Source organism: Haemaphysalis longicornis, unplaced genomic scaffold, assembly GCF_048455015.1.
Source record: "Haemaphysalis longicornis isolate Haplotype H1 unplaced genomic scaffold, Haemaphysalis longicornis Haplotype H1 scaffold_7, whole genome shotgun sequence".
NCBI classification, from domain to species: Eukaryota; Metazoa; Arthropoda; class Arachnida; order Ixodida; family Ixodidae; genus Haemaphysalis; species Haemaphysalis longicornis.
Window position 1 is genome coordinate 135790943 of NW_027526422.1, and position 27329 is coordinate 135818271.

General features: G+C 44.8%; 2 protein-coding genes and 1 long non-coding RNA gene across 3 annotated transcripts in view; 2 read left to right on the forward strand and 1 right to left on the reverse strand.

The window, feature by feature from the left end:
• The window catches only part of LOC144146554 (uncharacterized), a 39808-nt gene extending 14439 nt beyond the window's left edge, over positions 1-25369 (forward strand). The window contains exons 3-5 of the mRNA XM_077678497.1: positions 22531-22586; positions 23116-24298; positions 25230-25369. Coding sequence (XP_077534623.1) covers positions 22531-22586; positions 23116-24298; positions 25230-25231 — 1241 coding nt within the window. The 3' untranslated portion in view covers positions 25232-25369. The remainder of the gene's footprint in view (positions 1-22530; positions 22587-23115; positions 24299-25229) is intronic.
• LOC144147052 (uncharacterized) lies at positions 4149-7052 on the forward strand. The gene is made up of 2 exons (XR_013317807.1): positions 4149-4495; positions 6956-7052. It is a non-coding gene; the product is annotated as an uncharacterized LOC144147052 (long non-coding RNA).
• Positions 14032-15084, reverse strand: LOC144147039 (uncharacterized). Its single transcript, XM_077679066.1, has one exon. The coding sequence runs from the start codon at positions 14713-14715 to the stop codon at positions 14032-14034; it is 684 nt and encodes a 227-aa protein (XP_077535192.1). The 5' UTR covers positions 14716-15084.
• Positions 25370-27329: the final 1960 nt, after the last annotated feature.

The following is a 27329-nucleotide window of genomic DNA, read 5'->3' on the forward strand; positions in this document are numbered from 1 at the left end:
TGCGGGAGTGCGCAAGCAGCTAGAAAAGGGGGTGAAGGAACTTCGGGAGCTGTGCCCACATGTGCAGGTCGTCGTGAGCACAGTACCAGAGATAATTGGGAGAGGGGTACATGTGGAAAGGGAAGTTGTGGCGGTAAACCGAGACATACGGGAGCTGGGCAAGGAGCTGAGTTTCGCTGCCGTAGACATCAACAGGGATGTCCGATGGATGGGCCGGCAAAGGGCGTTCCAGCGTGACGGAGTGCATTTCAGCGGGCAGGTGGGAGCAGCCATCGGAAGACGACACGCGGCGCGAACTGTGGCTTTTTTAGGGGGCCCACAGGCCTTTGCGAAGATGGCGTAGACAAATGCAAGGAGCAAAGGGAGATAGCGGGGCCGGTGCAGATCGGTGCAGACAAACGAAAGGGACGACGACGGCGTGTAAAGAAGAGAGGGGGAAAACTGAATATCGCGTACATAAACATGCAGGGTGGCAGGAAAAGAGAGAAGTGGATGGAGATTACTAAGCAGCTAGAAGAGGAAGATATCCAGGTATACGCTGTGACCGAGACGCACCTGAGGGACTTGGAGGAACCTCCGGTAATCGAAGAGTATGTATGGGAAGGTTGTAACAGGACGGCTGGATTGAGAAAAGGCGGAGGAGTAGGTATGCTGGTACGGCAGGAGACTAATTGGAAGAGAGTGAAAGAAGACTGTAAAGAACATGTGTGGATGAAAGGGATAGTGGAGGGTAGAGAGATGGCTTTAGGGGTGTCTTACCTGTGGACGGGTAAGGATAGCAAAGAACAAAACGAAAAACTGGTGGCGTGTCTGAAAAAGGACATCGAAGATTTGAAGCGTTCTGGGGAGGTACTATTGGTAGGGGACATGAACGCCCACATTGAAGATCTAGACGGGTACACCGACTTCAACGGAAATCTAATGCTAGATATGTGTGAGTACCAGAAGCTGATCATAGTAAATAGGGAACAAAAATGCGAGGGTCACATAACGTGGGAGTGTGGTAGGAGACAGTCGAGTATTGACTACTGCCTTATTTCAGAGGGACTTTATGAATGGTTGGATGGCATGACCATAGATGAGGAAGGGGGCCACAGTCTGGGCAGTGACCACAAGCGCATAAACCTGAGTTTTGGGAAACTGGGGGGCGAAAAAACGGGTCGACCGGAGCAGCGCACAAAGTTAAACAGCAAACAAATTGCGGATATAGCCAAAAGCATTGAGGCTGACATAGAAAGAAATCCTGGAGAAGAGTGGGAATATGACAGGCTCATCAAGACTATGCAGGAAAAAATAGTCAAGGCAGAGGGGTCCAACCGATGGAGAGGAAAAAAAACACCCAAAAGCTGGTGGAACAAAGAAATAAAGGCGGCGATAGAGAGGCGTAAACAGGCGTCTAGAGAGCACAGGCAGGCCAAGAGGATGGGGAGACATCAGGAGGAGGTGGACCTAAAATGGGAGCAGTATAAGCAAATGAAACAGGAAGTGCAGCAATTAGTGCAGGCGAAAATAAAGGGGGACAGCGAGCGATGGGTAACGCAAATACGAGGAAGGGGTAGAGACGCGCCGAGAAGGTTTTGGAACCATGTGCAGGCATTAGGGAAACGTACGAGTCCCAAGGCGGTACTATAGAAAACGAGCAGGGACAGATGCTCAAGGGAGAGGAAGCATTAGCATACCTGCACAAAATCATCACGGAGAAGTTCGGTAAGGTGGATGAAGAGGCCCCGCAGCGACACAGAGATGTCGCGGCGGGTAGGCCGAAAGGTCTGGAGATAGATGGGGACAAGCTGAAATGGAAAAGAGCAGAGGAAAAGGTCCCCAAGAATACCGCGGCAGGCACGGATGGGATACCGATGGAGTTGATTAACCAGTTAGGACCAAAGAGCAAGGAAAAGCTACTGCAAGCCATCAGAACAAGGATAGAAGAAAAGGCAATACCAGCCGCGTGGCAAATGAGCAGGATGAACTTAGTGTACAAGGGCAAAGGAGTCAGGACAAACCCAAGCTCGTATAGGCCAGTAACCGTCACGTCAGTGCTGTACAGGTTAGCAATGCAGGCAGTGAAGTTCGAACTAGAGCAGTGGGTGGAAGAAAATAGGATATTAGGGGAGCTTCAAAATGGGTTTCGAAAGGACAGAAGACTAGACGACAACTTATTCGTGGTAAGCCAATGCATAGAGGTGGCGAAAATGCAAAACCGACCTTTGTGGTTAGCCTTTCTGGACATTAAAGCGGCTTATGATAATGTAGACAGGGAGCGGCTTTGGAGTATCCTGGAGGACGAGGGAGTTGGGGCAGAATTCATTAGCTTACTCAGGGAGCTATACCGGGAGAACCAAGTGCAAATAGTGTGGGAGGGGGTAACATACAATAGGCCTGTATACACCTACAAGGGTCTGAAACAAGGATGTCCTCTCTCTCCGCTGCTGTTCATGATCTACATGACGGGGTTAGAAAGGAAGCTAGAAGTCAGCACGATGGGGTTCGACTTATCCTACATGAAAAACGGGCAGGTGGTGGAACAACGGGTTCCGGGACTAATGTATGCAGACGACATACTGTTGATGGAGGACAACCGGATAAGTATGCAGGGCTTGATGGATATATGCGGTGAAGAAGCGACGCACCTAGGGCTATCCTTTAGCAGAGAAAAATCGGGGATCATGGTCTTTAATGACGGCGAGGAGCACAAAACAGTATCAGTGCAGCAAGTAGAAATACCATTGGTGAAAGAGTATAAATATTTAGGAGTATGGCTGAACAACAGCGAAGATTACACGCAGGCGCATGAGGATCACCTTAAGACGAAAGGAAGACGGAACGCGGCTATAATGAAGCATAGAGCCCTCTGGGGATACAGCAAATACGAGGTGGTAAGGGGAGTCTGGAAAGGGGTCATGGTACCAGGATTAACTTTCGCTAATTCGGTTCTGTGCATGAAGTCAGAGACCCAAGCGGGCCTGGAAGTAAATCAGAGGGCGGTAGGCAGATTGGCCCTAGGAGCCCACAGTAAAACTACAAATGAAGCGGTACAAGGGGATATGGGCTGGTCGTCTTTCGAGGCGAGGGAGGCGCAGAGCAAGATAAAGTTTGAGGAGCGACTTCGTGACATGGAGGACGAAAGATGGGCCGCGAGGGTGTTTAAGTACCTGTATTTGAGGAGCGTGGACACGCGGTGGAGACGGAGGACCAGACAGCTGACCAAGCGGTACGGAAAGTCGGTAGGGGAAAGCGGGGTTTACACAACAGTTAAAAAGCAGGTAAAGGCAGCAGAGACGACGAAGTGGGCAGAGAGAATGGAAGCGAAAAAAACCCTGGAGACTTATAGGACAGAGAAACGGGAAATTAAGAAGGAGGGATTCTATGGCAATACGAGAGGCAGTGCGTTGCTCTTCGAGGCACGGGCAGGGTGCCTGAGAACCCGGGCATACACGGGTAGCTACAGGCAGCAGGATGAAACGTGTGCATGCTGCGGCAGTGGTCGAGAAACTATAGAACATATTGTCAGGAGCTGCACAGAGATACGGCCACCGTGGGGTGAGGGGGAAACGACGCTGGCGGAGGCTTTGGGATTTGGGGCGAGGGGGAACCTCAACTTCAAGGCCATAGAGGTGGCGAAGAGGCGACTGGAGTGGTGGTGGAGGAAAAGCAGGGAAGGGATGGGTACGCAGGTTGAGTAATCATGCGGACGAGAATTTAGAACAGCGAGGGGAGAAAAAAAGGGGGTGGGGGCGAGGAGTTTAAAACAGAAAGGAGGGAGAAATGGGAGGGAGGAAGCAAATCTATAGGTTAACCTGGGAGTAGGGCATGTAAACGTAATAAAACAGGCAAGTCGATTGCTGACAACCGACGCCCCGATTCAAAGGGAAAGCCACTAATCATCATCATCATCATCAGCGACCTCGGCGGTGTTCGGTTATCTGCAATATAATATTATTACTGCTGCTAGAGGGGGTGGTAATATTTCTATAAAAACTTATTGTAAATATTAACATAGGACTCACAAGCTGCCGTAGGTTTTTTTGATATCTCGTGACAATGTTTTCACGCTCAGTTTTCACAAGAATGCGTAGCTGTGGCATAGCCATCGCAAACCGACTTCAAACCAAGCCAATGTCGCTTGGTCGCAATCCCGGATGTGCGGGGTCCGGCGTGGTGCGTTCGTGCGGTCGTTCTCGCTGTTCTGTGCAAATTTATAGCTTTCCTCGTGTTGTTGGCGATTTATGTGCCGTGTGCGAATCTTTTCAACCAGCATCGAAGGTCAGACATTGCAGTGCAGCTGGCGATACATCGAATTTATTGAAGGAAAAGCCATCGTATGCGCTCTTCTACCGCCGGTGAACATCCTTTGTGTGTCGTGTTGTGTTTGTGCGCTGTGATCGTACGGTGAAGAAGCTTGCGAAGTGAGGTGTTACCATCCCTGTTAGCCACGCTTTGGAATCCGTCAATTTCACCACGCTGGGAGCCCCGCTGGGAGCGACGTTGTTATAAGGTAAGTTCATTCTTTCCGAGCGCTCCTGTACATTTCATCATGACTAGCGTTGTGCAGACCTACCTCAATGGCTATACTCACAACTTGGTTATTTGTCGCTATATAAACAGTGTTTTTATGCATGCCGTCTCGAGATCAACCTAAAGGGTACGATTTCACTTCAGCTTTTCAAAAATACTGTACCTAAGTGTAACAAATTGAAGGGGGTATTGTACCACCACACATTTTGACATCAATCGGTAGGTTTACTGTCTTCCGCGCTGCTGTATTGCTTTCGCATGTAGTATATTTGTATGTATCTTAAGCTAAAGGTCTAACAAAACCTTTGAAGGCAAGTGACGAATGAATAAAATTCTAGACGCAGTGCTGCTACACAACGGAGCAGCAGCCCTGTATTGCCTGATATGAAGTGTCCTAAAAAAAGAAAGAACACCATGATTAAGGTAAATAAAATGTTTGACGAACGAAGTTAACGAAAATGAAAAAAAATGAAGGAGGTCGAATCGAACAAGTGCCTGTCGGATCAATAACAGACGCACGAATACTGCGCTATGCAAACACACCTGACAGCGCTAGGCTGAGAGGCAGATCTACCAGTCACAAACAGTATAGTGTGTGCAAACAGTTAGGAGACATGGCGGTAAAATATACTTACAAGCTAAAGTGCTGGCTGCTGGCAATATATTTGCTTCCTAATTTGAACGATTGTTTGGAGAAAGAGCGTTCCCTGAGTGCAGAGCAGTGACTCAGGTGACAAACGTGGCCTAAAACGTACTTCATTCCAAAATTCATTTATTGCTTTTGGGAAATAGAGACTGTGTATCCGCAGAAGCTAGGGTTTGAACCCAAAGCATCTTTACACAAGTCTGATGCATTACCTTGACACCCTAAAGGCAAGCAGACACTTTGGTTTTAAAACCAATGAAGAAAAAAATGTGCTGCGTAAGGAGTAGTTGGAAACAGACTGCACACTGTTATATATTAGTCTTTTACCACAAAGTGCCAATTCTCTCCACGTATCTTTCTGGGAATTTCTCATTTGCAAATTTTTGTCTCAGGTGCTAGGCAGTTTGCGCTAGAACAGGTACAGGCGTCAAACTTTCAAACTGATGAATACCGGTTTTGACTAAGCACTTGCTCGACTTGCTAGCATAAATTGAAATTTGCCATTGCTTATAATCACAACCATCTGATTGCCTTTCTCGGAGCAGTTTTGAATAAGTTGGGCTGAATGTGGTGTGAGTAATAGCAACATCACTGAATAACATTTTGGCTGAACGTGGCGTCAGACGTGCCACTGACTGATGCTACACCGGCATTGCGCGAGGGCTTAGTCGATCTGTTATGACAAATGTTCTGCCTCTAGGAATTACCCAAATGATTGGTCGGCACGGTATCACTGTACTGTTTGAGTGCTGCTGCTGTATAGAAAATCTCGCCAAGCAAAGGGAAAAAAAAGCTTTTATATTTTTTCTCATTTACAGCAACTGTGCTGTTTTTTCCTCTCACCAAACAAAACTGTTTCGTGTTCTCGTTGTGTGTAAACTGGCATCACGACCTTGTTATACTGGGACACTCCTCTGGCATTGTTACGATTAAGGCAAAAATGTGGATATACCCATATCTCATATGATCCCTTCAAGCTGCTGCTTAGTGCTACTTGTTTGTTATACGTACTGCAAGGCACACACCATACTTCAGCGTTACAAGAGTGTGAAAGACTGCGAAATTCAACTTATATTTTTTTCTGTCACGTTCTTTCTGGCAAGTTTTTTTTTTCTTTCACTGTTCATGTAATTTTTTTCCACTAGTCGGTAAGCACAAAGTATTATGCGCTCATTCATTCATAAAGCCATTTGCAATTATTGCCTGCTGTAGTAACTTTAGTTTACAGTACCATCTGACACTAGTTTTTTTTTAATCAAGGCTACAATTTTGTAAACCAGCTCATGCAAGTTGACAGTTATCTAATTTTCTTTTGACACATCCAGCATTGAAATTTCAAAAAACAAAATCCACAGGTTGACAGGTATGCTTTTGGACAGGTTTGGTAGTGGCTCACCCAGTCTTGATAGTCCTAAGCGGATTTCTTTTGGGCCTCAAAGATGTGGAAGACACGATAACTAGCCCATGCGGGTGATTTTGTGGCTCCCTGCGGACATAGTCATTCCTCTAGATTTCAGGTGCTTTAATGCGGAAGGCATTCAAGTAAAGGCGTTCCACTCCCTACCCATTGTAGAATTAATTGATGTGGTTAGCTTGCCTTGATGCACTAAAACCTGAAACAAGCTTATACATTTGTTGAACTGCTGTCTCCTTGCCTTGCTTTCCGAAAATACAAACCATCTAACATATAAAATAGCAAGCTACTTAGACCAGCATGCTTAATAAGAAGGGACGGAATCATTTCGTACTATACAGGTGGAAACAAACAAGTCTGTTTCTTATTGTATTTTGCAGGCTACACAGTCAAGTAGCCAAGTGGACCCTGCAAGGCTCCAGTCCTCCCGTGCTGCTTTCGTGAGCAATAAAGCAAGCGTTGCCATGAAACACCTCACTATTTCACCTGCTCAATGCACACCTTGATTTTTTGCATTATTGAAGCAGACTCACTATATATTTAGTACAGTCAACTGAACTTTACGAGGCAATTGGTGAAATAACTTGATAAAAGACTAAAATGAAATCAAACGTGCTGTCTTGAATATGCTCAATAGGTTTTCATTTAACATTTCTCAACAGGAACTCAACAGGAGAATCAATAGATAGTCAACACAGACTCAACTGGAACTCTACCGACTTTTCTCAATAAACTTTCAATTGATACATCACAACAGGAACTCAACAGGAAAAGTGTATTGAGAGTCAACTGAAAGTGAATTGGAAATCAACAGACATGTTGGCTATAGTCAATAGACTTTCAATTGAAACAGAGCGTCAGCTTCAATTGAAACACGGCGACCAATTTTCAACGAGAACTCAATACAAAATTTCTATTCAAAGTCAATTGACTCTCAACACATTGTACTGAGTAGAGTCAATTGACTTTCGATTCAATCTCAATAACCATTTTTGTAAGGGCCGTCGCCATCGGCCCCGTGACTTACACAAAATACAGCAAAATCGAGACAACCTTCCAGCCTGAATCCCTTTCATCTATTGTTCGCACCTTTTTAAATACGATAATCTTTGTTGGCTACTGAAACGCCGGAATTTTGGTCTGTCTGCCTGTCTATGTCTGTCTGTCGGTCTGTCTGTCTGTGACTCGATTCAGCCACCCGGTCAAAGTGAAACTTACATTGCGCAATAGCGTTATATACTCACTTCCAAATCTACCCGTCTAATACCGGTGTCATTGTTCATACTTGCCAGCATTGTTGAACAATAATAAAACATTGCGTAAATATAAGGCAGAAAATCAATGCATAAGTGATAATTACAGTGCTCCTTCATTAAAAAATTCATGAATGATTGGTTTTTGCGACAACAAATGAACTCCTACATCAACGGGACAAGACCGCCTCCTGCTGTTTTCGTTTTTTTTTTCTATAGTTGTATTCTTGGGTTTTCGAAAATTTCGTTGAACCAATTAGCATGTCTATTTTCGCAATTATAACAATTGCTAGAATAATTCTCCTAATTTAACACGTTTGCGCACATGTATTATACGGCCCTAGTTGCAAGGGTACTCGGTGAAAAATGCTACGAATTAAAATGTTTTGCTTTGCTACGATCGGATTACACCGCTGTATATTCCTCCTAATACGCATAATGATGCATCACAAACTGATCACGTTTATTTTTTTTCTTTCGTAATCATAAATATACAAATAAAATGCGTTCATCTGACGCTTCCTGGTGTATCTTTGCACATGTTTGTTTATGCGCGAGTATCATGGGCTTTTTCGGGCACTAACATTGAACTACTCCCCATGCAACGTCATGTTGTGCACTAGTAGTGTTATCATTATTTCCGTTGGGATTTTCCAGCCAGTTGGTGTTGTTATAGCCTATGTCACTCTCATGAAGAGGTTACGGCGTTTTAAATCTGGGTACTCAAGAAAGTATTATAATGAGGTGTTCATCGTCAGTATAGATCGCAGTCGTTTTGAACTGATCTGGACATTTTCCGCGTGCACTAAACCTTGTTTTTACCTTTGAAGTGCGTAAAAGACCTCCAAGTTGGTAGTACTTAAACGAAAGCTGGCAACAAAATATTTGAAGCGAATACTAGGAGAGTGTTCCCACAGTTCTGTGGATACAGATATCGAACAAGTTACAATGTAGTGCGCTCATACATCTTCGCAAAAAAATACTACCTATGCCGCATTCCAAACGGTAACCACTGAAATGTCTTGTGCATGCTGTGCGATCACATTTATTTGACAATCTAACCTACTCACTTTAAATTGTGGTAAACTGGTTACCTCATCGCGTAAAACTGGTTCAATTACGGCTAAAAATATGCGCCGGGTGGACAGCAACACAGATTATACGTATTTGGTTTGGAATTAAGATCAAACAGTCTTAGTTATAATTTTCATGTGAAGGCGTTGTATGTGCCCTTGGAGTGCACTGGAAGCCCCTCAATGTACGCGTGTAAAACAAGGATGAATCGTGCGTGTAAAATGAGGACGTGCGTGTAAAATGAGGATGAATCCTGCGCGTTCATTAAAATTAATAATCTGACAATCCACTCAGGTACAGGCGGGGACTTAATATTGCGGACCGGGCGAGCGCGTGGCAAAAGTCACCGATGCGCACTCTGGAGGCCGGGCGCATGCGCGTCCTTTTTTACTCGCAGCCACGCTGATTTTCTCGCTTCCTGCAGCGGTGCTGCGATGGTCCCTGAAGCACTGCAGAGCGACGCCTTTCTAGCATTCCCTACAACCCGATGGAACATTTGCGGCCTAATGTGACAATTGCGCCAGATTTGGCGCAAGTGCTTCACGCGTCCTGATAAGTAGTTATGCGGGATATTTTTTTTAATTAATTTTTTGCGCTTTATCGTTTCTACAAGATGAGATCAGCGGCTTGCAAACGGCGTCGCGGATCGAAGCATGCACGAAGAACGACACGGTGAGGCGCAATCGGCAACGAAATGCCAGCCAGACGAACCGCGAAACTTTATTAGCTTCAAAAATAAAAACAACATCCATCAACAAGCAGAAGATCGAAGCTAGTGGCTTGCGAAGTGGCCGTTTGCAGCAATTGCTTGCTGTACGCGTCGTGACATTTATAGGGAGAGAGGTGTAACAAGTGCAGTGCGTGCCTTCAAAGCCACCCATCGTCTTGTATTGGTTCCAACAGGTCGTCAACAGTTGTAGCGCCCAGGCACCGCCTAGAAAGCGCCTGTTTCATGAAACCTTAGATATTTTCTATTGGGTTTTAGTCCGCTCCGCATGGAGGCCAATGGAGCTGGCGCACGACGTGCTGTTCCAAGAGCGCGCACACTTTTCGCGATGGGTGCACGAGGCTTCGATCATGCTGCAAAATATAACACCTGTCGTTGCATGGGCCGTCTAATACCGAGGGCAGGAAAGTGCCCATAATAATGTCAAACTATTGCGAGTCCGTGAAGCTCCCATCTTCTCGCACAAGTGGGCGGAGTCCAGCCTTCATGATGGCGCCCCACACGCTCACAGCACAGCGCCCGCTCCAAAGGATAGTCTGTGTAGCCCGGAAGATACCTGTTTCCAAGAAAAAAAAGGGCACAGTAAAGAAGGAAAATTCAGTGCCCTCCCACTGTGGAGGGGAACAACCAGCGATGCTCTAGATTTATTGGCGTAGTATATTTAAAGTGAGAGCAGACAGGCATTCCTTAATATTAATTTTACCTTAAATTAAGCCGTAGTAAAAAGTAGCTACAATTCCGCGCAATTTTCTCGGTAAAATTTGCCACAACTTCCATGCAATTTTTTCGCGATACGCAGGTTATATGGAGAGCTACAGAGCATTTCTCAGAAAGTTGGCTTTGCTGCACGAGTGACTTTGGTCGCCGCGACTTTGTTCTACACAGCTTGTCGACGTAGGCAGCTTTGTTCAGAAACTCGCCTGTAAATTCTCCACTGTAAAAATAAACAAGTTTATCGTCAACAATTTCGTACAATAAATAAGAATTTTTATGCAGGTAACTGTTTTAGGTCGAACGTTGAAACTATACGCCAGTGAACGATCAAATTTTTCAATATCGCGGGAAGGAGCCCTTCGGGCTCTAAGCCTGGACTGTGAGAAATGTTTACCGTAAAGTATAGGTCTTTAATGAAGTAGGGACTATGACAGAACATCGATATGTCAACTAAACAGGGGCCACTCATTGTTTCACACGATGATAACTACCAGATGGCGCCAAATGATGCAGGACTAGCATGTAATACTCAATCAATCAATCAATCAATCAATCAAGAGCTTTATTATCACAAGACAGGAAAAAGGTTTACAGACTATTTGGACCGATAGCCAGGAGGCTAGTTTCCGATCCAATACAAAAATACACATACAAATGAGTCGCAGGTATCCACCAAGTTTCGAAGATAAAGAAAATGAACAAATAGGCAAAGAATAAATGAAACACAAAACAGTATAAACATCCACCATAATCACAATCGCATCATTAAACTACATTCTGTTTATCCAACTAAAACATCTTGCAAGACAATTTGAAGTTCCTCGCAGTTTTCACCTGAATAGGTACATCGTTCCACACTTTGGCACCGTAGAATTCAATAAGCCTTTCGCCATAAACGTTATGACACATTGGCAAGTTGAAGTTGGCGTTGGATGCTTGCCTAGTGCTCCGAACAGGGATAGAAAAACGTGCTAAGGGTACAGGAAAATTATGGTTTATAATGGTGTTTACTAAAAGAGATATTTTGTATTCCCGAATAGTTGAAAAAGAAAGTACACGAAATTCCTTAAAAATTGTATTGACAGGACGGTTGAATGCAGAAAATGATATTATTCTTAGTGCTCGTCGTTGTAATCGATATAACGGCGTAAAGTATGTTTCATAGGTAAGCCCCACGCTTCCGTACAATAAATAATGTGGCACTGAAATAAAGTGAAGTATAAAGATCGTAACATACTACATGGGAAGAAAGACCGCGCTTTGGTTAACGTGAAACAACTAAACGCAAGTTTTTTACACACCTTTTGTATTTGTTCTTTCCAATGTAGGTGTGAATCAAAGACAACACCCAGATATTTGAAGGAAGTTACATTCTCAATTGGTTTGTCGTTTATATACACACTAAAAGTACTATTATCAATTACTTTTCTCCTCGAGTGAAAGATGACACATTTAGTTTTGTCGGTGTTTATGGTTAACTTACTTTTCAAAAACCATGAGTAGATACTGTCCATTTCAGCTAGTATGGTATCTTGCATTTCAGATAGAGAATCACCGCAAAATATAATTGCGGTGTCATCCGCATACATTAGTATTTTGGAGTTCTGTATTGCGAGTGGTAGATCATTTACATACAAGGAAAATAAAATAGGACCTAAAACTGATACTTGCGGAACACCACATGTTAAGTCACTGTATGAAGAATGGTGATTATCGATTACCACTTTCTGTTTTCTAGATGAAAGATAGCTCGCAAAGAATTTAAGGGAGTTGCCAATTATACCATATTTTTCCAGTTTATTTATTAGAATTGAATGATTAACCGAGTCAAAAGCTTTCTTAATGTCCAAAAACACTCCTATTGCCAACTGATTTTTGTGAAGAGCGCTGTTTATAACTTGAGCAAGTGTTACAACGGCCGAGGAAGTAGTCCTGTTGGGAACAAACCCATGCTGCTGCGGGCAAATTACGTGATTTTCCTGGAGATATTTTTTAAGCTGTATAGATATTAATTTCTCGAAAATGGTATTAATTACGCTTAACACAGATATTGGTCTGTAACTATTTGGATTGTTCGGATCTCCAGTCTTATAAAGTGGAACAACTCGTGCAATTTTAAGTACATTTGGATAAGAACCGGAGTTAATTGCATGATTAATTATATGATGAAGGGGAACCGACAGAATGTCAATGTTTTGTTTCACTACTTTCGCTTGTATTGCGTCATAACCGACAGCTTTATTCTCCGATAGCTGGTTTACGATATTTATTATATCTCCCTGCGTTACTGTATTAATATTGAAAACATTATTGGTCATTGGAAAATCTTCAGCTTCGTCTGCGATAGGTCCGTTGCTATCAATTTTACCTATGTTGGTGAAATAGGTATTGAAATAATTACAGACATCAGTAGAGGGGTTGTCGGGTGCAACAGTATCTTTCCGGCTCGTTCCGATAACATCATTTACAATTCTCCAGACCTTCCTATTATCACCCCCTTGACGAGCGATAAGATCTGTGTAATATTGTTTTTTTGACTTCCTCATCATTGCGACTTACTTATTCCGGTAATACTTAAATTGACTATGGTAGTAGTCATTTGTTTTATTATTCTTCCATCTTCGGTAATATGAATCCTTTTTTTTGAGCACGTCAAGTATAGCAGTACTCAACCAAGGACAAATTGCTTGTTGGTAATTATGTCGGGAACACTGACGCGTTGATTGTTCAATTGCCCTTGTAATGGTTTGCACAAAGGTTTAACATTCTATATGTACGTCCTCATCATACATGTCTTCAAAAGAGACAGAATTCAGTAACGTTCTTACGAGATCATAATCTACTCGAGTTTTCTGTTTCACGGGAACATCAGACACGGAATTCTGGTATTTTTGGGGCAAAAACACAAACGTTGGGCAATGGTCAGCGATAGCAACATCCCATACACCAGCAGATACATTCATATCAATGTTGCATAGTATGTGATCAATTAAAGTGGCCGAGTTATTGGTTATTCGTGTAGGTTCTGCGATAACATTTTGGACGTGAAATGAAGGTAGCAAATATGTATAATCGGGGCAATCATCCTTTGACAAATCAATATTAAAATCACCACAAATAATTAAAGAATCATTCGATGTTGTAGTAGATAACAAAATACTTTCCATGGCCGAAATGAAATCGCTTTTGCTTGAGTTTGGAGGACGGCAGATAACACCGACAGTGATACCGCCTTTGATGCGAACAAAAAGGGATTCAATTGCATCTTTAGTAAACGTGCATTCGTTGAGATAGTAGCTATCTACATTCCGTCTTAGAAACAGCGCTACGCCCCCTCCACGTGCCGAACATTTTCTAGGTTGGGAATGCATATAGTAACCGGGAATTTCTGCTGTCTCGCCCTCTCTAAGCCAAGTTTCCGTAACCGCGATTATATCGAAGCTGAACGTAAATTTAGACACATAAGCAATTAAAGTGTCCAAATTCTTTCGTATGCTACGTACGTTACAGTGCAAAACGGTCAGATAACCATGCTCAAGTCGCATATGTTCAATTTGAGCTGTGGTGTAAGCCATATTCCGACTTTCACTTCGTATCAGTTGAATGGTTCTTATACCACTTGAGCAAGATCATCCATGAATGAAATGTGAACGGCCCTGGAGTTATCCGTTCTGCGCATCAGGATTTTTCAATGTGCCACCCACGTGAACTTCCAATTTTTATCGCGTTTCGCCTTCAGAGCACACCCTAGAAGAACCTTTTTTGCAGGACAGAGATGCTCATTTATATATATTGGTTCTGTTCCAGGGAGACCCAAGTTGGATGTGTTCAACCGTAATTTTTTTGCTTCCTTTAGTATTTTGTCCCTTGCTGCACGTGATGTAAATTTGACAATGATGTTGGATTTAGTTTTATCTTTGGTAGGCACACGATGAACAACATCAATATCCGATTCTTTGACCGGAACCTTGAGACAGGCGGAGATGGCTGTAGTTGTGGCCAGAAGATCCTCATTCTGAACTTCCGGTATTCCCTTTATCTCCAGGTTTTCCCGGCGGCTGTATTGCTGCAGATCAATGAGCTCCTTCTTCGTTTCGTTCAGCTCTTTCATGAGGCGGCTGGTTTCTATCCTCACCGCCTGCTGTTCTGCCCTAGCATCAGCAAGTTCTTTCCTGACGTCTGTAATTTCGGTTTTGAATTCCTCAAACATCTTGTTGATGAAATCCATGCCTTTTTTCACAGCGCCAAGTTCAGTTTCAAAAACCTTAGTAAGATCTGCTTTTAATTCGCCCTGACTTTTTTGAAACTTCTCAGCCATGTCCGCGAGTGCCTTACAAAGCTCTTTAATCGTGGAGGGTTGTCTGTCGCCCATTTCTAGCACACACTTGGAGCAGTCCAGTAGCCAATGTATAACTTAATGGCTGCGATAGCCTTTGCACGTACCTGCGAAAAAAATGCAGTGGTTTTAGTAGCGATTCCGCCCAGCGGCTGCCTGGACTGCTCCGATGTGATGGCCCTTCCTGGTCAGCAAGCCCTTATGTAGCCGTTCATGCCGTGACGTCCGTGTCTCTCTGGCTGCGCAGGCGCTGTCGTCGCTCGGATGCCGATTTCTCTGCTGCCGGCACGTTTGCGATGCTACGATGAAGGGGCCATGACTGTTCAAAGGCTGTGCCGCTGAAGATTCCGGCTGCGAAAAAAATGCAGTGGTTTTAGTAGCGATTCCGCCCAGCGGCTGCCTGGACTGCTCCGATGTGATCATGTGACTCCAGTCGGCTCCCCTTTTTACTATTATTTGGAATGGCTTTAGATCCACCAGTCTGAGGCGCACTGAACGCTAAATGTTATTTGGACCGTTCGAGGAATAAACAGGTAATATTCAGGAAACTGTGCTAAGAATGTCCCTTTACTTGATTGCTTCGCATCAAAATTATTGATTGATTCGGGACAAACAATTACTTTGGAGGGTTGTACACAAGGAACGTTCAGAGTTGTAAAGTTGTCAAAAAGAGAGGTAGTGTGGTATCATTATGGGTAAATTACGGCATTCTTGTAGGCAAAGCGCAATGCAGACACACAGGACGAGACAAGAGATGGGATGAGGACGAGCGCTCGTCCTCGTCCCATCTCTTGTCTCGTCCTGTGTGTCTGCCTAGCGCTGTGCCTACAAGAATGCATCACCAACAGTCCAAACTTTACACTCTCGTCAAATGCCGGCAGTCTTTAATAACAGCAGTTTACAATAATCATGGTACCAATGAATTACGCCATTCGACGACAAATGGTTTGACGACAAATGGAATACGACGTTCGAGGTGCTGTAATGATGACAAATGGTGTACGTACGAGTATTGAGGCACAGTTCGAGGCGAAATGTTGATTCATTGAAATGGCATCAGCACCACACCGATCTGGGATGGCGACAATCAAGAAGATGAAGTTGGGTTTTCAGTAACACCAAAGGGTTATTCATATCTTGGTGAAAGACCTACCCACCGCGGAGTCCCCGCCAGTTCTTTTTAAGCAATGAAGCTCAATAGAAGTGCAGATATGGCCCCAGGAAAGATGCAGGTGCAATGAGAATAATTGTTAGCGCAAATATGATGTTTTTATCCGTCAGTATAATAATAGTAATTTCATCAGCTCAAAGAGCCATGGTATTTTTAACAGCGGAGCAGTTCTAGCTTTGTCCTTGACTTTCGTCTCTGCTGGTATGGTGTCACGCTCTTTGTGGAAATGGTTTCTCCGCCCCGGCAAAACCGGTTCCAAGTGTAAAAAAAAAACAAAGAACAAACAGTTCGTAACGCGTCCAATGTTTCATACAAGAGGGCCTATATTGTGCCTAGAAATGTCTTCACAGAAATGCATTTATCTACATAGGTGACACCGACTTTAGGAAAAAAAAAGGTGTAAGCTTGGTCTACGTAACCTTGGTCTTCGTAAGCTTGGGTCTTCGCAACCTTGCCTGTTGCGAAGTAAATCATGGCAATCTACGTAGCAAGAAAACAGCGCTAACTGTTCTGTTACCGGAAGTATTGTGAAAGAAAATATGACAAATAACCGCTAAGACGACTGTACTATTACGATGAGTTTCATTTACTCGTCATAATGAGTTCTCAGTGAAGTTGTAAACGTTACAGAATTACTGTCTGCTGACAGCACATGGCCATCTACGCAGGGAGTGTAGTTCAAAACAGAGGATGTAAGTGTTGTTTTACCAAAACTATCCGGAAAAAATAATACGACAATTAGCCCCTAAGATGAATGTCGCATAAAGCGAAATAAAGACGCCGAAGCTAGATGAAATCTTCGTAATGACTACTGACAGTTCCGCTTTTTCGCCACATTTTACCCCGGCTGGAACTGGGTTTACTCATGTAACTTCACGCATCTCCTTGTACCCAAAATAACACGTAACGAAGATGGAACAATTACACCGATTATAGGTGGTGTTATAAGTGGCGTAAGCGTTATTGCTACAACTGGAGAAAAACAATTATTAACCAAAGTGCGTACTGCCTTGTAGCGATTAAATTAGGCCTTCATACCTGCACTTCACAGGCCGCCAGACATGTCGCTGCTCATCCCAGCGGGAGCTGGAGGTTGATCCATCGGTATAGATGACGTCGCCCCAGTGTTGCACCGAGCACTGTACAGCAGCACGGGCGAAGGGAAATCTGGCCCCACTGTCTTGGGGAGCCGTGCTTCACCGAAGGTTCTGTCAAGTAACAGGCACGCACGTTCCACTTGTCATTGGCATGGCTCACGAACAGGCAGTAAAGTTTCCTCTGGCTGCGAAAAAGCAACAATATTACTGCAGGAGTTTGTTTGAATTTGTTTTGTTGCTATAAAATCAAAGCTCCAGAAAGATTTATTTGTCAGTAATTATTTAGAAGCTTCATGCAAGATGATCAAGAAAACGCTGTTATCAGTTTTTGTTGATTTTGGCTTCGAGACAAAAAATAAGCCATGTGGCTAACCAAGCCACGTGGCCGAGGAACGTCGCTAGCTGCAAAAGCGCCGCCTATGCAGCCCGCGATTGCTGTGCCAGATTCCCTCTAGTGTATATTAGTATGAAACTCTATGAAAATCAGCGTGGCTGCGACTAAAAAAGGACGCGCGTGCGCGGCGCGCCTGTCTTGACAACAGGTGCCAGGCCTCTAGAGTTTGTATCGGTGGCTTCTGCCACGCGCTCGCGTGTTCCGGAATATTAGGTACCCGCCTACACGTTCCTCACGCGCTCTGGAGGATTGTACAGGTGGATACAAAATACAACGGACCAATATAGCGGCGCGCGAAACTATCGGCGCGACACCATCAAACCAAGAGCCTGTTGTTGAGAGACGCGCATTCGGGTCCTTCGCTAGTCATTGCACATGAATTTTCTAGATCTTTGCTGCAGCGAAATAATAATCCACCAACTAGCGCCCGAAGCGCCTCATGCGGCCGGACGAGCAAGCGGCGCAATTTCCGGCAGCGGGCGCCATGCGCCGCGGCAGTAGTACCATGTGGCTCCTTATATGTTCGTCAGGCGCCCCTTTAATGCGTTTATAAGTATTATTTGCCGTTTACTCCAGAGCGCCAACCCTGTACCTACACAAAAATGCACATTTTGCGCGAGCGAATAACATTACCAGGTCAATGAAAATTTTTAAATACAGAAAATGACAGGTAATAAGAACTACTGGAAGCAACAAAAATGACCTCACAAAGTTAAAAATGTCCCTCTTAGCCCCGACATCACAACACAGCACAAAAATAAAATGCCCTCAAAAAACAAAAAAAAAACCAGGAATAACAAAAATGATAAAAATACATTAACCAGCAACACCTGCGTGTGCAGGAGAATGCGTGCCTGACGAAATTACTGCGTTCAATCGTTGAAATGGTATAAATGCACATACGTCGTCGAAGGAAACATAGACTGAACACGAATAAAAGCGACTCAAGAATGCTTGGCATTAGCCGCCTGCTCGGCCTGTACCGACAGGAAACTGTCCAGTTACACACGAAGCTTTGTTGCCAAATTGCTGCAGTGCTAGTAATACCGTGCTCCTGGGGCACACATTATCTCAGAGCTGAACGCGATTCATGACTAGAGACCTGGATTTAGGCACATGCCTACTTTGTTCTTTGCTTTCCCAGCGCACATCTTTGATATACGAGCATTAATTATAGGTTAACAAACGCTTTAATGTTGTTTTATAGTCCCTATAAATGCATATTTCGGCATTTTGTTCTTAAGCTTGTATATGCCTTTTTTTTCAAAATGGCCACCTATATGAACACTATTTAACCTTATGTTTCAATTTACAGTGCAATTTGAGATCGCCATTTATGTCACCTGGCAACAGTGACTGTTCTAAACTCTATGATGTGCAACCTGGTCCCGTAGTTCATCCAACACTCGGAAATGAAGAACGGAAAGCAATCAGAGGAAAGAAAATTAAAAGAATGTGACGTGCATGCTGGTTTTGTTTTGTTTGTTATGTACTTTTTATGGCTCATGAAAGTAGAAGTTGCCCTTCTCCATTTCACAGAAACCATCGTCACACGCTTGGGGATGATGGATACTAGCCCATTATTAACTGGTACTTTTCGGACATCAAGGCTGCGACAAATGGCTTTCCTGGTTAAGAGAGTTCTGCACTCAGAGAGGCTCAAGCTGTCCTCTCTGTGGATAGCCTCCTAGGAGACCTAGAATTCTTGCGCTCCAACTCCACGTTTCTCGTAAACACTGCAAACAAACTTAAAGGTTGACAAGAAACTCTAAATATGCGCAAAGCCTCCACGCACAGCAAAGAAGAACCGTCAATTCTGAAAGATAAAAAAAAACAGAAAAGGGGCATGCGCGCGCGAGCACTCTAGGAACCCTGTGTCGGATAAGTCGTCGAATGTTCCTATGTACAACTGTGCTCCAATAACCCACGTTGAGCGTTCCTTCATAGCTTACTAGCTCACACTCAGTAACAACAGGCGCAAATTTGAATCAAAAAATCTGGATATGGTGGTAGTTTTCTATTCTTTGACCAATTTTCAGTGATTCCTACACTTTAACAAATTTTTTTAAGTACTTAGAGTCTTATGCTTGTTTCTAGAAGCGTACGCAAATCCAACTCTATTTTAACATAATGGTAGAAGAATCAAATCCTCCTTTGTTAGCTATTAATGTCTGTATTGATGAGCCGAGTACGAAACATCACTGCGAGCAGTATTTCCTCGGGCCTTTAAATCCACACTGCCGACGGGATTTAGAACAAGGTGTTACACCAAAAATCTGTTTCGCTGCTACGCACCTTTTAAAAAAATTTGTTAAAATGTGGTGAAGTGTATTCAACAGTGTTCGAACGTGCCTGTAAAATTTGATTAATATTATTGTGCAGGAGGAAATGGCCAGAGTTGCACGTAAAAGGCCTCAGGTAACACGGTTAGTTTCGTTGCTCTAGCATTTATTATTTATGTTTATTTTTGTTGTGTCGTAATTAATTGCTTTATGCAAACAAAGTATCGCTTTTTTATTCAGTATTCTCAGATTAGAACTAATATTTTTTATGCCTGTTTCACTACATGCGACACTCGAGCACGAAATAGTGGTCGTCGAATACAAACGTGAGTGGTGGGCTCATTGAGTACGGCCAATTCACCGTCATTAGTCTGGTAGTTTTATGGGACAGTTGAACGGTTATGACCAACTGTTGGTTCTATTGTGCCATTAATAACCAATAGCACTTCTTGTTTTTCCGTTCGTAGATACAGGTTCGCACGTCCTCGTTTGTAATTATTTGATTTGTGTAAAGCTTAATGGTGACTATATTTAGGCGACTTCAGGACTACTACGTTGTTTTGCCTCCCTGTTTAGGTGACTAAAACGTGCATTATTAATGCTTAAAAACCAGGCCTTTAGCAATGACACCGTACAAACTGTACGCATTACACGGCTTCGGCCCATGCTGCAGGCTCCTGGCTGCTGCATATAATTGTGCCACTCTTTCGGCGCGCGACACGTCACCGGGTCTCTCATTCTAAACAAGGCGCTGTCGCTGAAATTGAAAAAAAACTGGCATGCAGTGACTGACTAGCAAAGGACGCGCATGCGCAAAAACCACTCTCGATAGCAGGGGCTGGGCCGGAATATGTCGCGCCAATACTTTTCCTGGACCGCTAGCGTAGGCCGATTTATTTTGCGGCCACCTTTGTACCAACAAATTTGTACACGGAATAGATGATAAAGGTGTATGGTTTAATTGTACAGCTCTGCTACGAACTGGTCGCTCAGAGAATATGTTTCAGTATTGTAAGCGTCAAAATTCGGCGCATCCGCACTTCCAAAAACGGAGGAACAAACGCAAGACTGAATGCCGGAGAAAAGAACTAAATTATTATAAACAAGACACAGAAAGCACTGGCCGACAACAAAATTTATTCCTTCGAATCGCCAACAAGGTGGATGGTTGCAAATGGCTTTCCCTTTACAAAGTCAAACGGTAAGCGCGAAATAATAACCGCAGTATTGCTTTGTACAACCAACAGGACGACAATGTCCTGTTACTGATATATGTGGCGCGTATTCGGTGGCCAATGTTGGGTTCAGCATGTCGGAGCCTGACGTGTGGGAGGGAGCCTTGGTGCAACAAGACGTAAGACCTTTATTGCGATCCATTTCGAATTAAAAAAAAAAACGTATAAACTCTACTTGAGATTCTGCCAGTGATTGTCACGGCAACAAAGCCCAGCTTTTGAGTATTTTGACTACCGAGGACATTTTACTGCAGATGGCCGAAACCGACAACGTCGGACACGGGGAAAGGCGCCAAATAATGGGTCACGAAAAAGAAAAAAACAATTAAAAACAAGGTCTTCGGGCACTTGACTTTTAAAGTATTCTTTCTGTAACCGCGCTGTAGCACGTTTATTATGTGAAATTTTATCACCAAGTAGACAAAGCGACTTCATTCAAAATGGGCGTTCCCAACGGTGATTGCGTTTTCACTGAGAAAAATGAACCCCCACAAGATTACTTCATTCAAAGAGGCACGCCACCATTGGCGGGGGCATTTATTGCTGCGTATAAATAAAGAGCACGCAGTAAAACAGGTTGCTCCTAAATGCGTTCTGACGAAACGGCCAGGCGAATGGAGTTTACAACTGAATGGATTTGCTTTTTATATAAAAGTTGATTGGTCGTCAGCCACGGAGTACTTTTCCAGTTTTGTCAACGCTTACAAAAGTTCACCTAAAAGCTTGAACTTTAGGCAGAACAAAGAGAATACGTACGTACGCACCGAGGTGCCGTGCCATAATTACCCAAATATTGAATGCGAAATATATACACAAACAGCCCGTATTCCGAAGTACAAGCTAGAACTACACATGAAAGGCAAGACAGAGAGAAGAAATTGATTTTAAGCCTGCAAATGGCGCTGACTACAGCTCGGAGTCTATGAATGTTAAAAGCCTGAGAACGAGAGGAGGAGAATGGGAGGAAATAACGTATCCATGCCTTGCACCTATGGAAGACGCACACGCTCAAGCAGCACAAGCAGACAGTAGCCGGCTGGTACGGCTTGTTACCAATTATTTAAACCAACCCGGGAACATCTCCGGCGGGTACCGGACGCCGCCTCCGCGAATCGTGCTACGTTTACAATATTCCTTCCCTTTCATTGATATATCTGAATTTAGGCGACTTACGCGTAAGAAGGGATTAAGCATAGAGCGTAGAAGGAGACAAAGACAAAAAATGCACGAGTAACTGATATCAGGGATACGTGCGCTCTACTTCAGAGCCGTATACTAGAACCAGTTTTGTAGGCGCGGGGATGTACCGTTACCCACCGGACGTGAGGTTGTCGCGGCTGTTTCCTCTGTATGTTCTCATGCTAGAATAGATGCTCATCAGTTCGGATAGCACGTCCCGCGGACTTGCGACACCACTAATATGCGTCAAAGTGTCGAGGTCGTAGGGGACATCCGCTTCTTTCTAGGCAGGCTGAAGATTTCCTCCAGACATTCTTTGCTGCAGTTTTTATGCAGCTTAAGTGTGCGGCGCAACCAGCACCGTTAACGGCAATTACAAATTTTGAAATTTTGAACCTACGTGCTGCCTCTCTCCGCTCTCTCTCGTAAGTTCTTTTCATTGGCTCAGACACCACCACAGCCCTGCCACATACGACCAGTCTTGTATAAAAAGGGACCCGCACCATAGCGAAGTCAGCAGTTGGACTATCAGCAGCTGAAGAAACCATGGTAAGCAGCTTCTTGCAGCCTTCCCGAAGAGTTCAGATTTTACTAACCGTTCCATAAAGTCTGCGCAAAATGCCGCCCATAAACAGCAATTATTAGTACGAACACTGTTAAGAGTAGGGTCGACATTTCCTGAGATTATAATTTGTACAAGTGCTAACCGGTTATTTCTTTGCAGACACTGTCTCGTGCCTTACTCATAATATGAAAACAATGGGACTAGAACTTTCCCTGCCGCTATAAAATAACAGCAGGAATGAAGACAGCTGTTCTAGAACAGAAAAGTAAGAAAGCAACAAATGAAATTATACGTAACATTATCGCGCTAGTCGCAAACCGATCCTGTCCTCATTGATCTACGAGTACAATGTTTCATTTTTTAAGCTATGCTGGGCTGGGTTAATTTTAAGAATATGGGAAACTGAACATAAACACGCGCAGTTTGACTACTCTGGCTTGCAAATCGGAAGCGCACACTCGTAAACTACAGAATAGCGAGTCCCACGATAATACCATTTCTCGCCGATTTCAGATCCGTGCCTGCATCGTACTCGCTTTGGCCACCAGCGCCTTCGCTGGCTACACCGGATTTGGTGGTTACGGCGTCGGCTACGGCCTTGGCTCCACTGGGCTCGGCTACGGCCTTGGCTCCACTGGCCTCGGCTACGGCCTGTCCCACTATGGCCTTGCCAATGGCGTCGGATACTCTGGTCTGGGCCTCGGCTACAGCTATGCCCCAGCTACTAGCTACGCTGTTGCTGCCCCAGCTGTCACTAAGACCGTGTCCACCTACCAGGCTGCTCCAGCCGTGACGACCGTCCACCACGCCCCAGCCGTGGCCACCGTCGCTCACGCTGCCCCAGTCACCACCTATGCTGCTGCCCCAGTCGCCGCCTATGCCGCTGCCCCAGCCGTGACCCGGGTCACCAGCTACCAGTCTGCCCCAGTCGCTGCCGCTGTTGCTGCCCCAGTCGCCACCTACGCTGCCGCTCCAGCCGTGACCCGTGTCACCAGCTACCAGTCTGCCCCAGTGGCTACCGCTGTTGCCGCCCCAGTCGCCACCTACGCTTCCGCTCCCGCCGTGACCCGTGTCACCAGCTACCAGGCTGCCCCAGTGGCTACCGCTGTTGCTGCCCCAGTCACCACCTACTCTGCCGCCCCCGCTGTGACCCGTGTCACCAGCTACCAGTCTGCTCCAGTCGCTACCGCTGTTGCTGCCCCAGTCGCTACCTACGCCGCCGCCCCAGCCGTGACCCGCGTTACCACCTACCAGTCTGCTCCAGTCGCTACCGCTGTGTCTGCCCCAGTTGCCACTGCTGTGTCTGCCCCAGTCGCCACTTACGCCGCCGCTCCAGCCGTGACCCGCGTCACCACCTACCAGTCTGCTCCAGTCGCTACCGCTGTCGCCGCCCCAGTCGCCACCGTCCACGCTGCCCCAGCTGTGGAAACCACCACCGTCCACCACGCCCCAGCTGTGGCCACCGTTGCCCAGGCTACTCCAGTCATTGCCTCCTACGGTGTTGCCCACGCTGCTCCAGTCGTTGCTTCCTACGACATCGCCCACGCTGCCCCAGCCTACGGCTACGGTGTCAGCACCCTCGGCTACGGTGCTGGCCACTACGGTTTCGGTCACGGTCTCGGAGCGTACGGCCTGAACTACGGCTACGGTCTTGGCTCTCCCTTCGACTACACCACCCTCCTCCGCAAGAAGAAGTGTAAGTACTGGTGACACTGCTGTTCTAGATTGCAGTTAAGTAGAGCTAAAGGAAACAAATACGAGGTAGCTGACACTGTCGGTAGACTTGCCCAGTTATATTTGCCAACGCGGTTTTCTGATAGACGGGGTGCTAGAAAGAAACACGGTATCGCCACAAACAATTGCTTACTGGTAGCAAAAAGATTATTTAGGTCTTCGAAAAGAGATCAAGAGGTACCTTGGGTGTTAGAAAATCCGTAACCTCAATCATTCGATAAAAATACACTGCGCGTTTAATATTTGTCATATCTCTGTTGAATACACCATTCAACTCGTCATGATACATTAACTAAAATGTTACGTTTCCTAAACGCGGCTATGGGATTATTTGAATTCTTGTCGAGAGGGAGAGGTATAATTTGCTAAATTCATTTTTAAGAAATAGAGGTACCTTTATTCATAGCAGGGCAAGCCTCTCTTTCGTCTGCACAACCTCCTGGTTTTCTTACTCGGACCTGTATTATAGAAGCACTTGAATTAAAGAACTTGTCAGTGGAAAACTATTTAGCCAGCATACCCTAATTCACTAAATTTGCACTAAGAAAAATTGCCGTCTTCAGGATTGTGTCATGCATATTCATTGTACGCACTATGCTCAGAAATGTTTTCGGCCACTGCAAAAACAGCACTGGCCCCCTAACATTATTTCCTGCAATAATCGTGCTCATGGAATATACTTCAAACATAAGGTAATGATGATGAGTCAGCCCCAAGTTCACCATCTAGTGGCACATCTTCACACTAAGTCGAAGTACCGTAATACTCATATGACTAAATGCTAATTCATTACCCACAGGGAAAAGCAACTATGTCATCTGTTCTAAAGGCGTGTGCACACATAATATAAATCGCACAAGGCTGATGATTAAAAGATCTTTTTTCTTTTTCAGAAATTCCTTGCCCTGGAAGTGGAGCTGCAATCAGCACCTATTAGGAATTTTAACAAATTTAGGCTGCCTGTCTTTCTTTTTTTTATCACCACTGCTACATGAACATTATGATGCAATAAAACAAATAATTTTGATTTCAATTTTGGCGTTTGTTTGCAAATTCTGTCTGCTGCTCATATTCTGCCCTACATGCCAAAATACATCGTTCTGTTGTGATGTTTTAAAGGCAGAAGCATAAAAGGTTTGACATTCAATTTGTATTTCAAATGGACCAAAATATGTCGAAATGCTTTGAGTGGATCTCACAGAAGAGAAAAATTATTTCTGTAGACTTTGAGGGTGCCGTCTGGATGTTTCGCGCAATAGCAACAGAAAGTATAGGGATGTCTCTTGAGTTTGATTGCACTCATGGTGGCCACAGATAAAGGAAACATTACTCAGTGATACCTTTGTGGCGTTGCAGTAGTCACTTTGGCTTCGTAATACTACGTGAACAGCCGTCACGCGTTTGCACCGTTGACCGAAAAACGCATCCTCTCCACATCAGCGAAACAAACAGTTTGGCGTGATACTCTGGGTGAAAAGATTTCCCCCAACTTTATGGCATGATTCTTCCATCCGGACCAGCACAAAGTCCCATGCCTTCGTATTTTCATATAAATCTGCTTGTTTCACTCTAGGAGAAAGTCTCCGTAGCCATTATTTCTTTGACGCCAGGAAGCCAACCAGAATGTGGCACTATGCAAAGCTTGGTAGCCTTGAAACTGGCAGCTGCAGTGAATTCAACCCATAAACAGAATTTATAGTCTTGCGCGTTCGGCGAGGCCATCCAGTCCACAAGAATAACTCAACCGCACAATACCCAAAAGAGCTAAACACAGTGGCGTAAATCATAACATAACTCACAGAGAATATATTTTTACCTATTTCACCATCATGAGAGAAAGCTGAGTTGACCCTGTAATGTTTAGACCTTCGCTTGACGCCATTTCGGCCACAGAATACAGGCCAATTAAAAAACCTGTTAGGACACTCTCACAGAATCATCCCGAGCAGGAAGATTATAATTTGTCAAAGTACGTCTTATCTGTTTCTGAGGTCTTATTGGACAGAGAATTGACAACAGGATTTACCATATCAAAAGGACTCTATACACCACACAGCAATGCGAGGCACATCTGCATTTATTAGGTGTTGCTTTTAACAGAAAAAACAGGCATGTTAATTCGTTCAGATTGAAAGTAATGCGAAGTGCTTCTGGTACGAGTGAGGAAGAATGCTCCTTCTCTTTCTACGTCGCCAATGCTGCTATTCCCGTCAAGGAAACGAGTACTAGCAATTTATTCAGGAGCTCGACAGGAAGCATCCACCCACCCTAAATGGCCATTGTGATGAGGTACACGACAGAGTGGTGAAAGCTTTAGAGATCATTTAGCAGAGCGGAGACAATCACCCTCTGGGGGTATGTGCCCTCAAAGTGTCGCCTCAAAGTGAACCAGGAAAATAGCGGGGGCGATAATGTGACGTCGGAGGAAGAGGACGAGGACATCGTGGCTGGTGACAATGCAGGGGTGTTCGTAGCAGCAATATTTCCTAGGGCTACCCGCAAGGTGCGGTAGCCGTCATCTAACGAGGCCGTCGTTAAGGACGCCCGTAGTCCGAGCCGGGCTGGAGTGCCAGCCATTGGTCGACCGCGCCTTAAATCGCCGGCTTCGACTGGGCAGCCTTGGCGTCGTCGACCGTGCATTATATCGCCGGCTTCGACTGTGTGATGTCGTGTTCCCTCTGTGCCGATCTACCGAGAGCCGCCGAGTACCGAAACTAGCCAATGCCTCAGCCGTGAGTGGGCCCTACGAAGTGCGACGCTTAATCTGTAACGGCCAGGTTTCTAGACTGCGAACTGTTAATCTTTCGTCGCCGTAGCCCGAACTTTGTATCTTTAGGAGAGAGTTTTGTATCTCGTTCTGCTCGTCCCTGCAATTTCGTACTTCTTAACTCGTCCGGATAAATGTTCGTGCCCGTCATCATAAAGATCTCAAGCGCCTGTCTCGTTTGTGCGACGCAAATTCCGAGGTCTTAACCACCAATACCATCACAACT

Bases quoted from the DNA above. Each gene is read 5' to 3' on its own strand.
- LOC144147039 (XM_077679066.1), bottom strand. From the start codon at position 14,715: ATGGGCGACAGACAACCCTCCACGATTAAAGAGCTTTGTAAGGCACTC.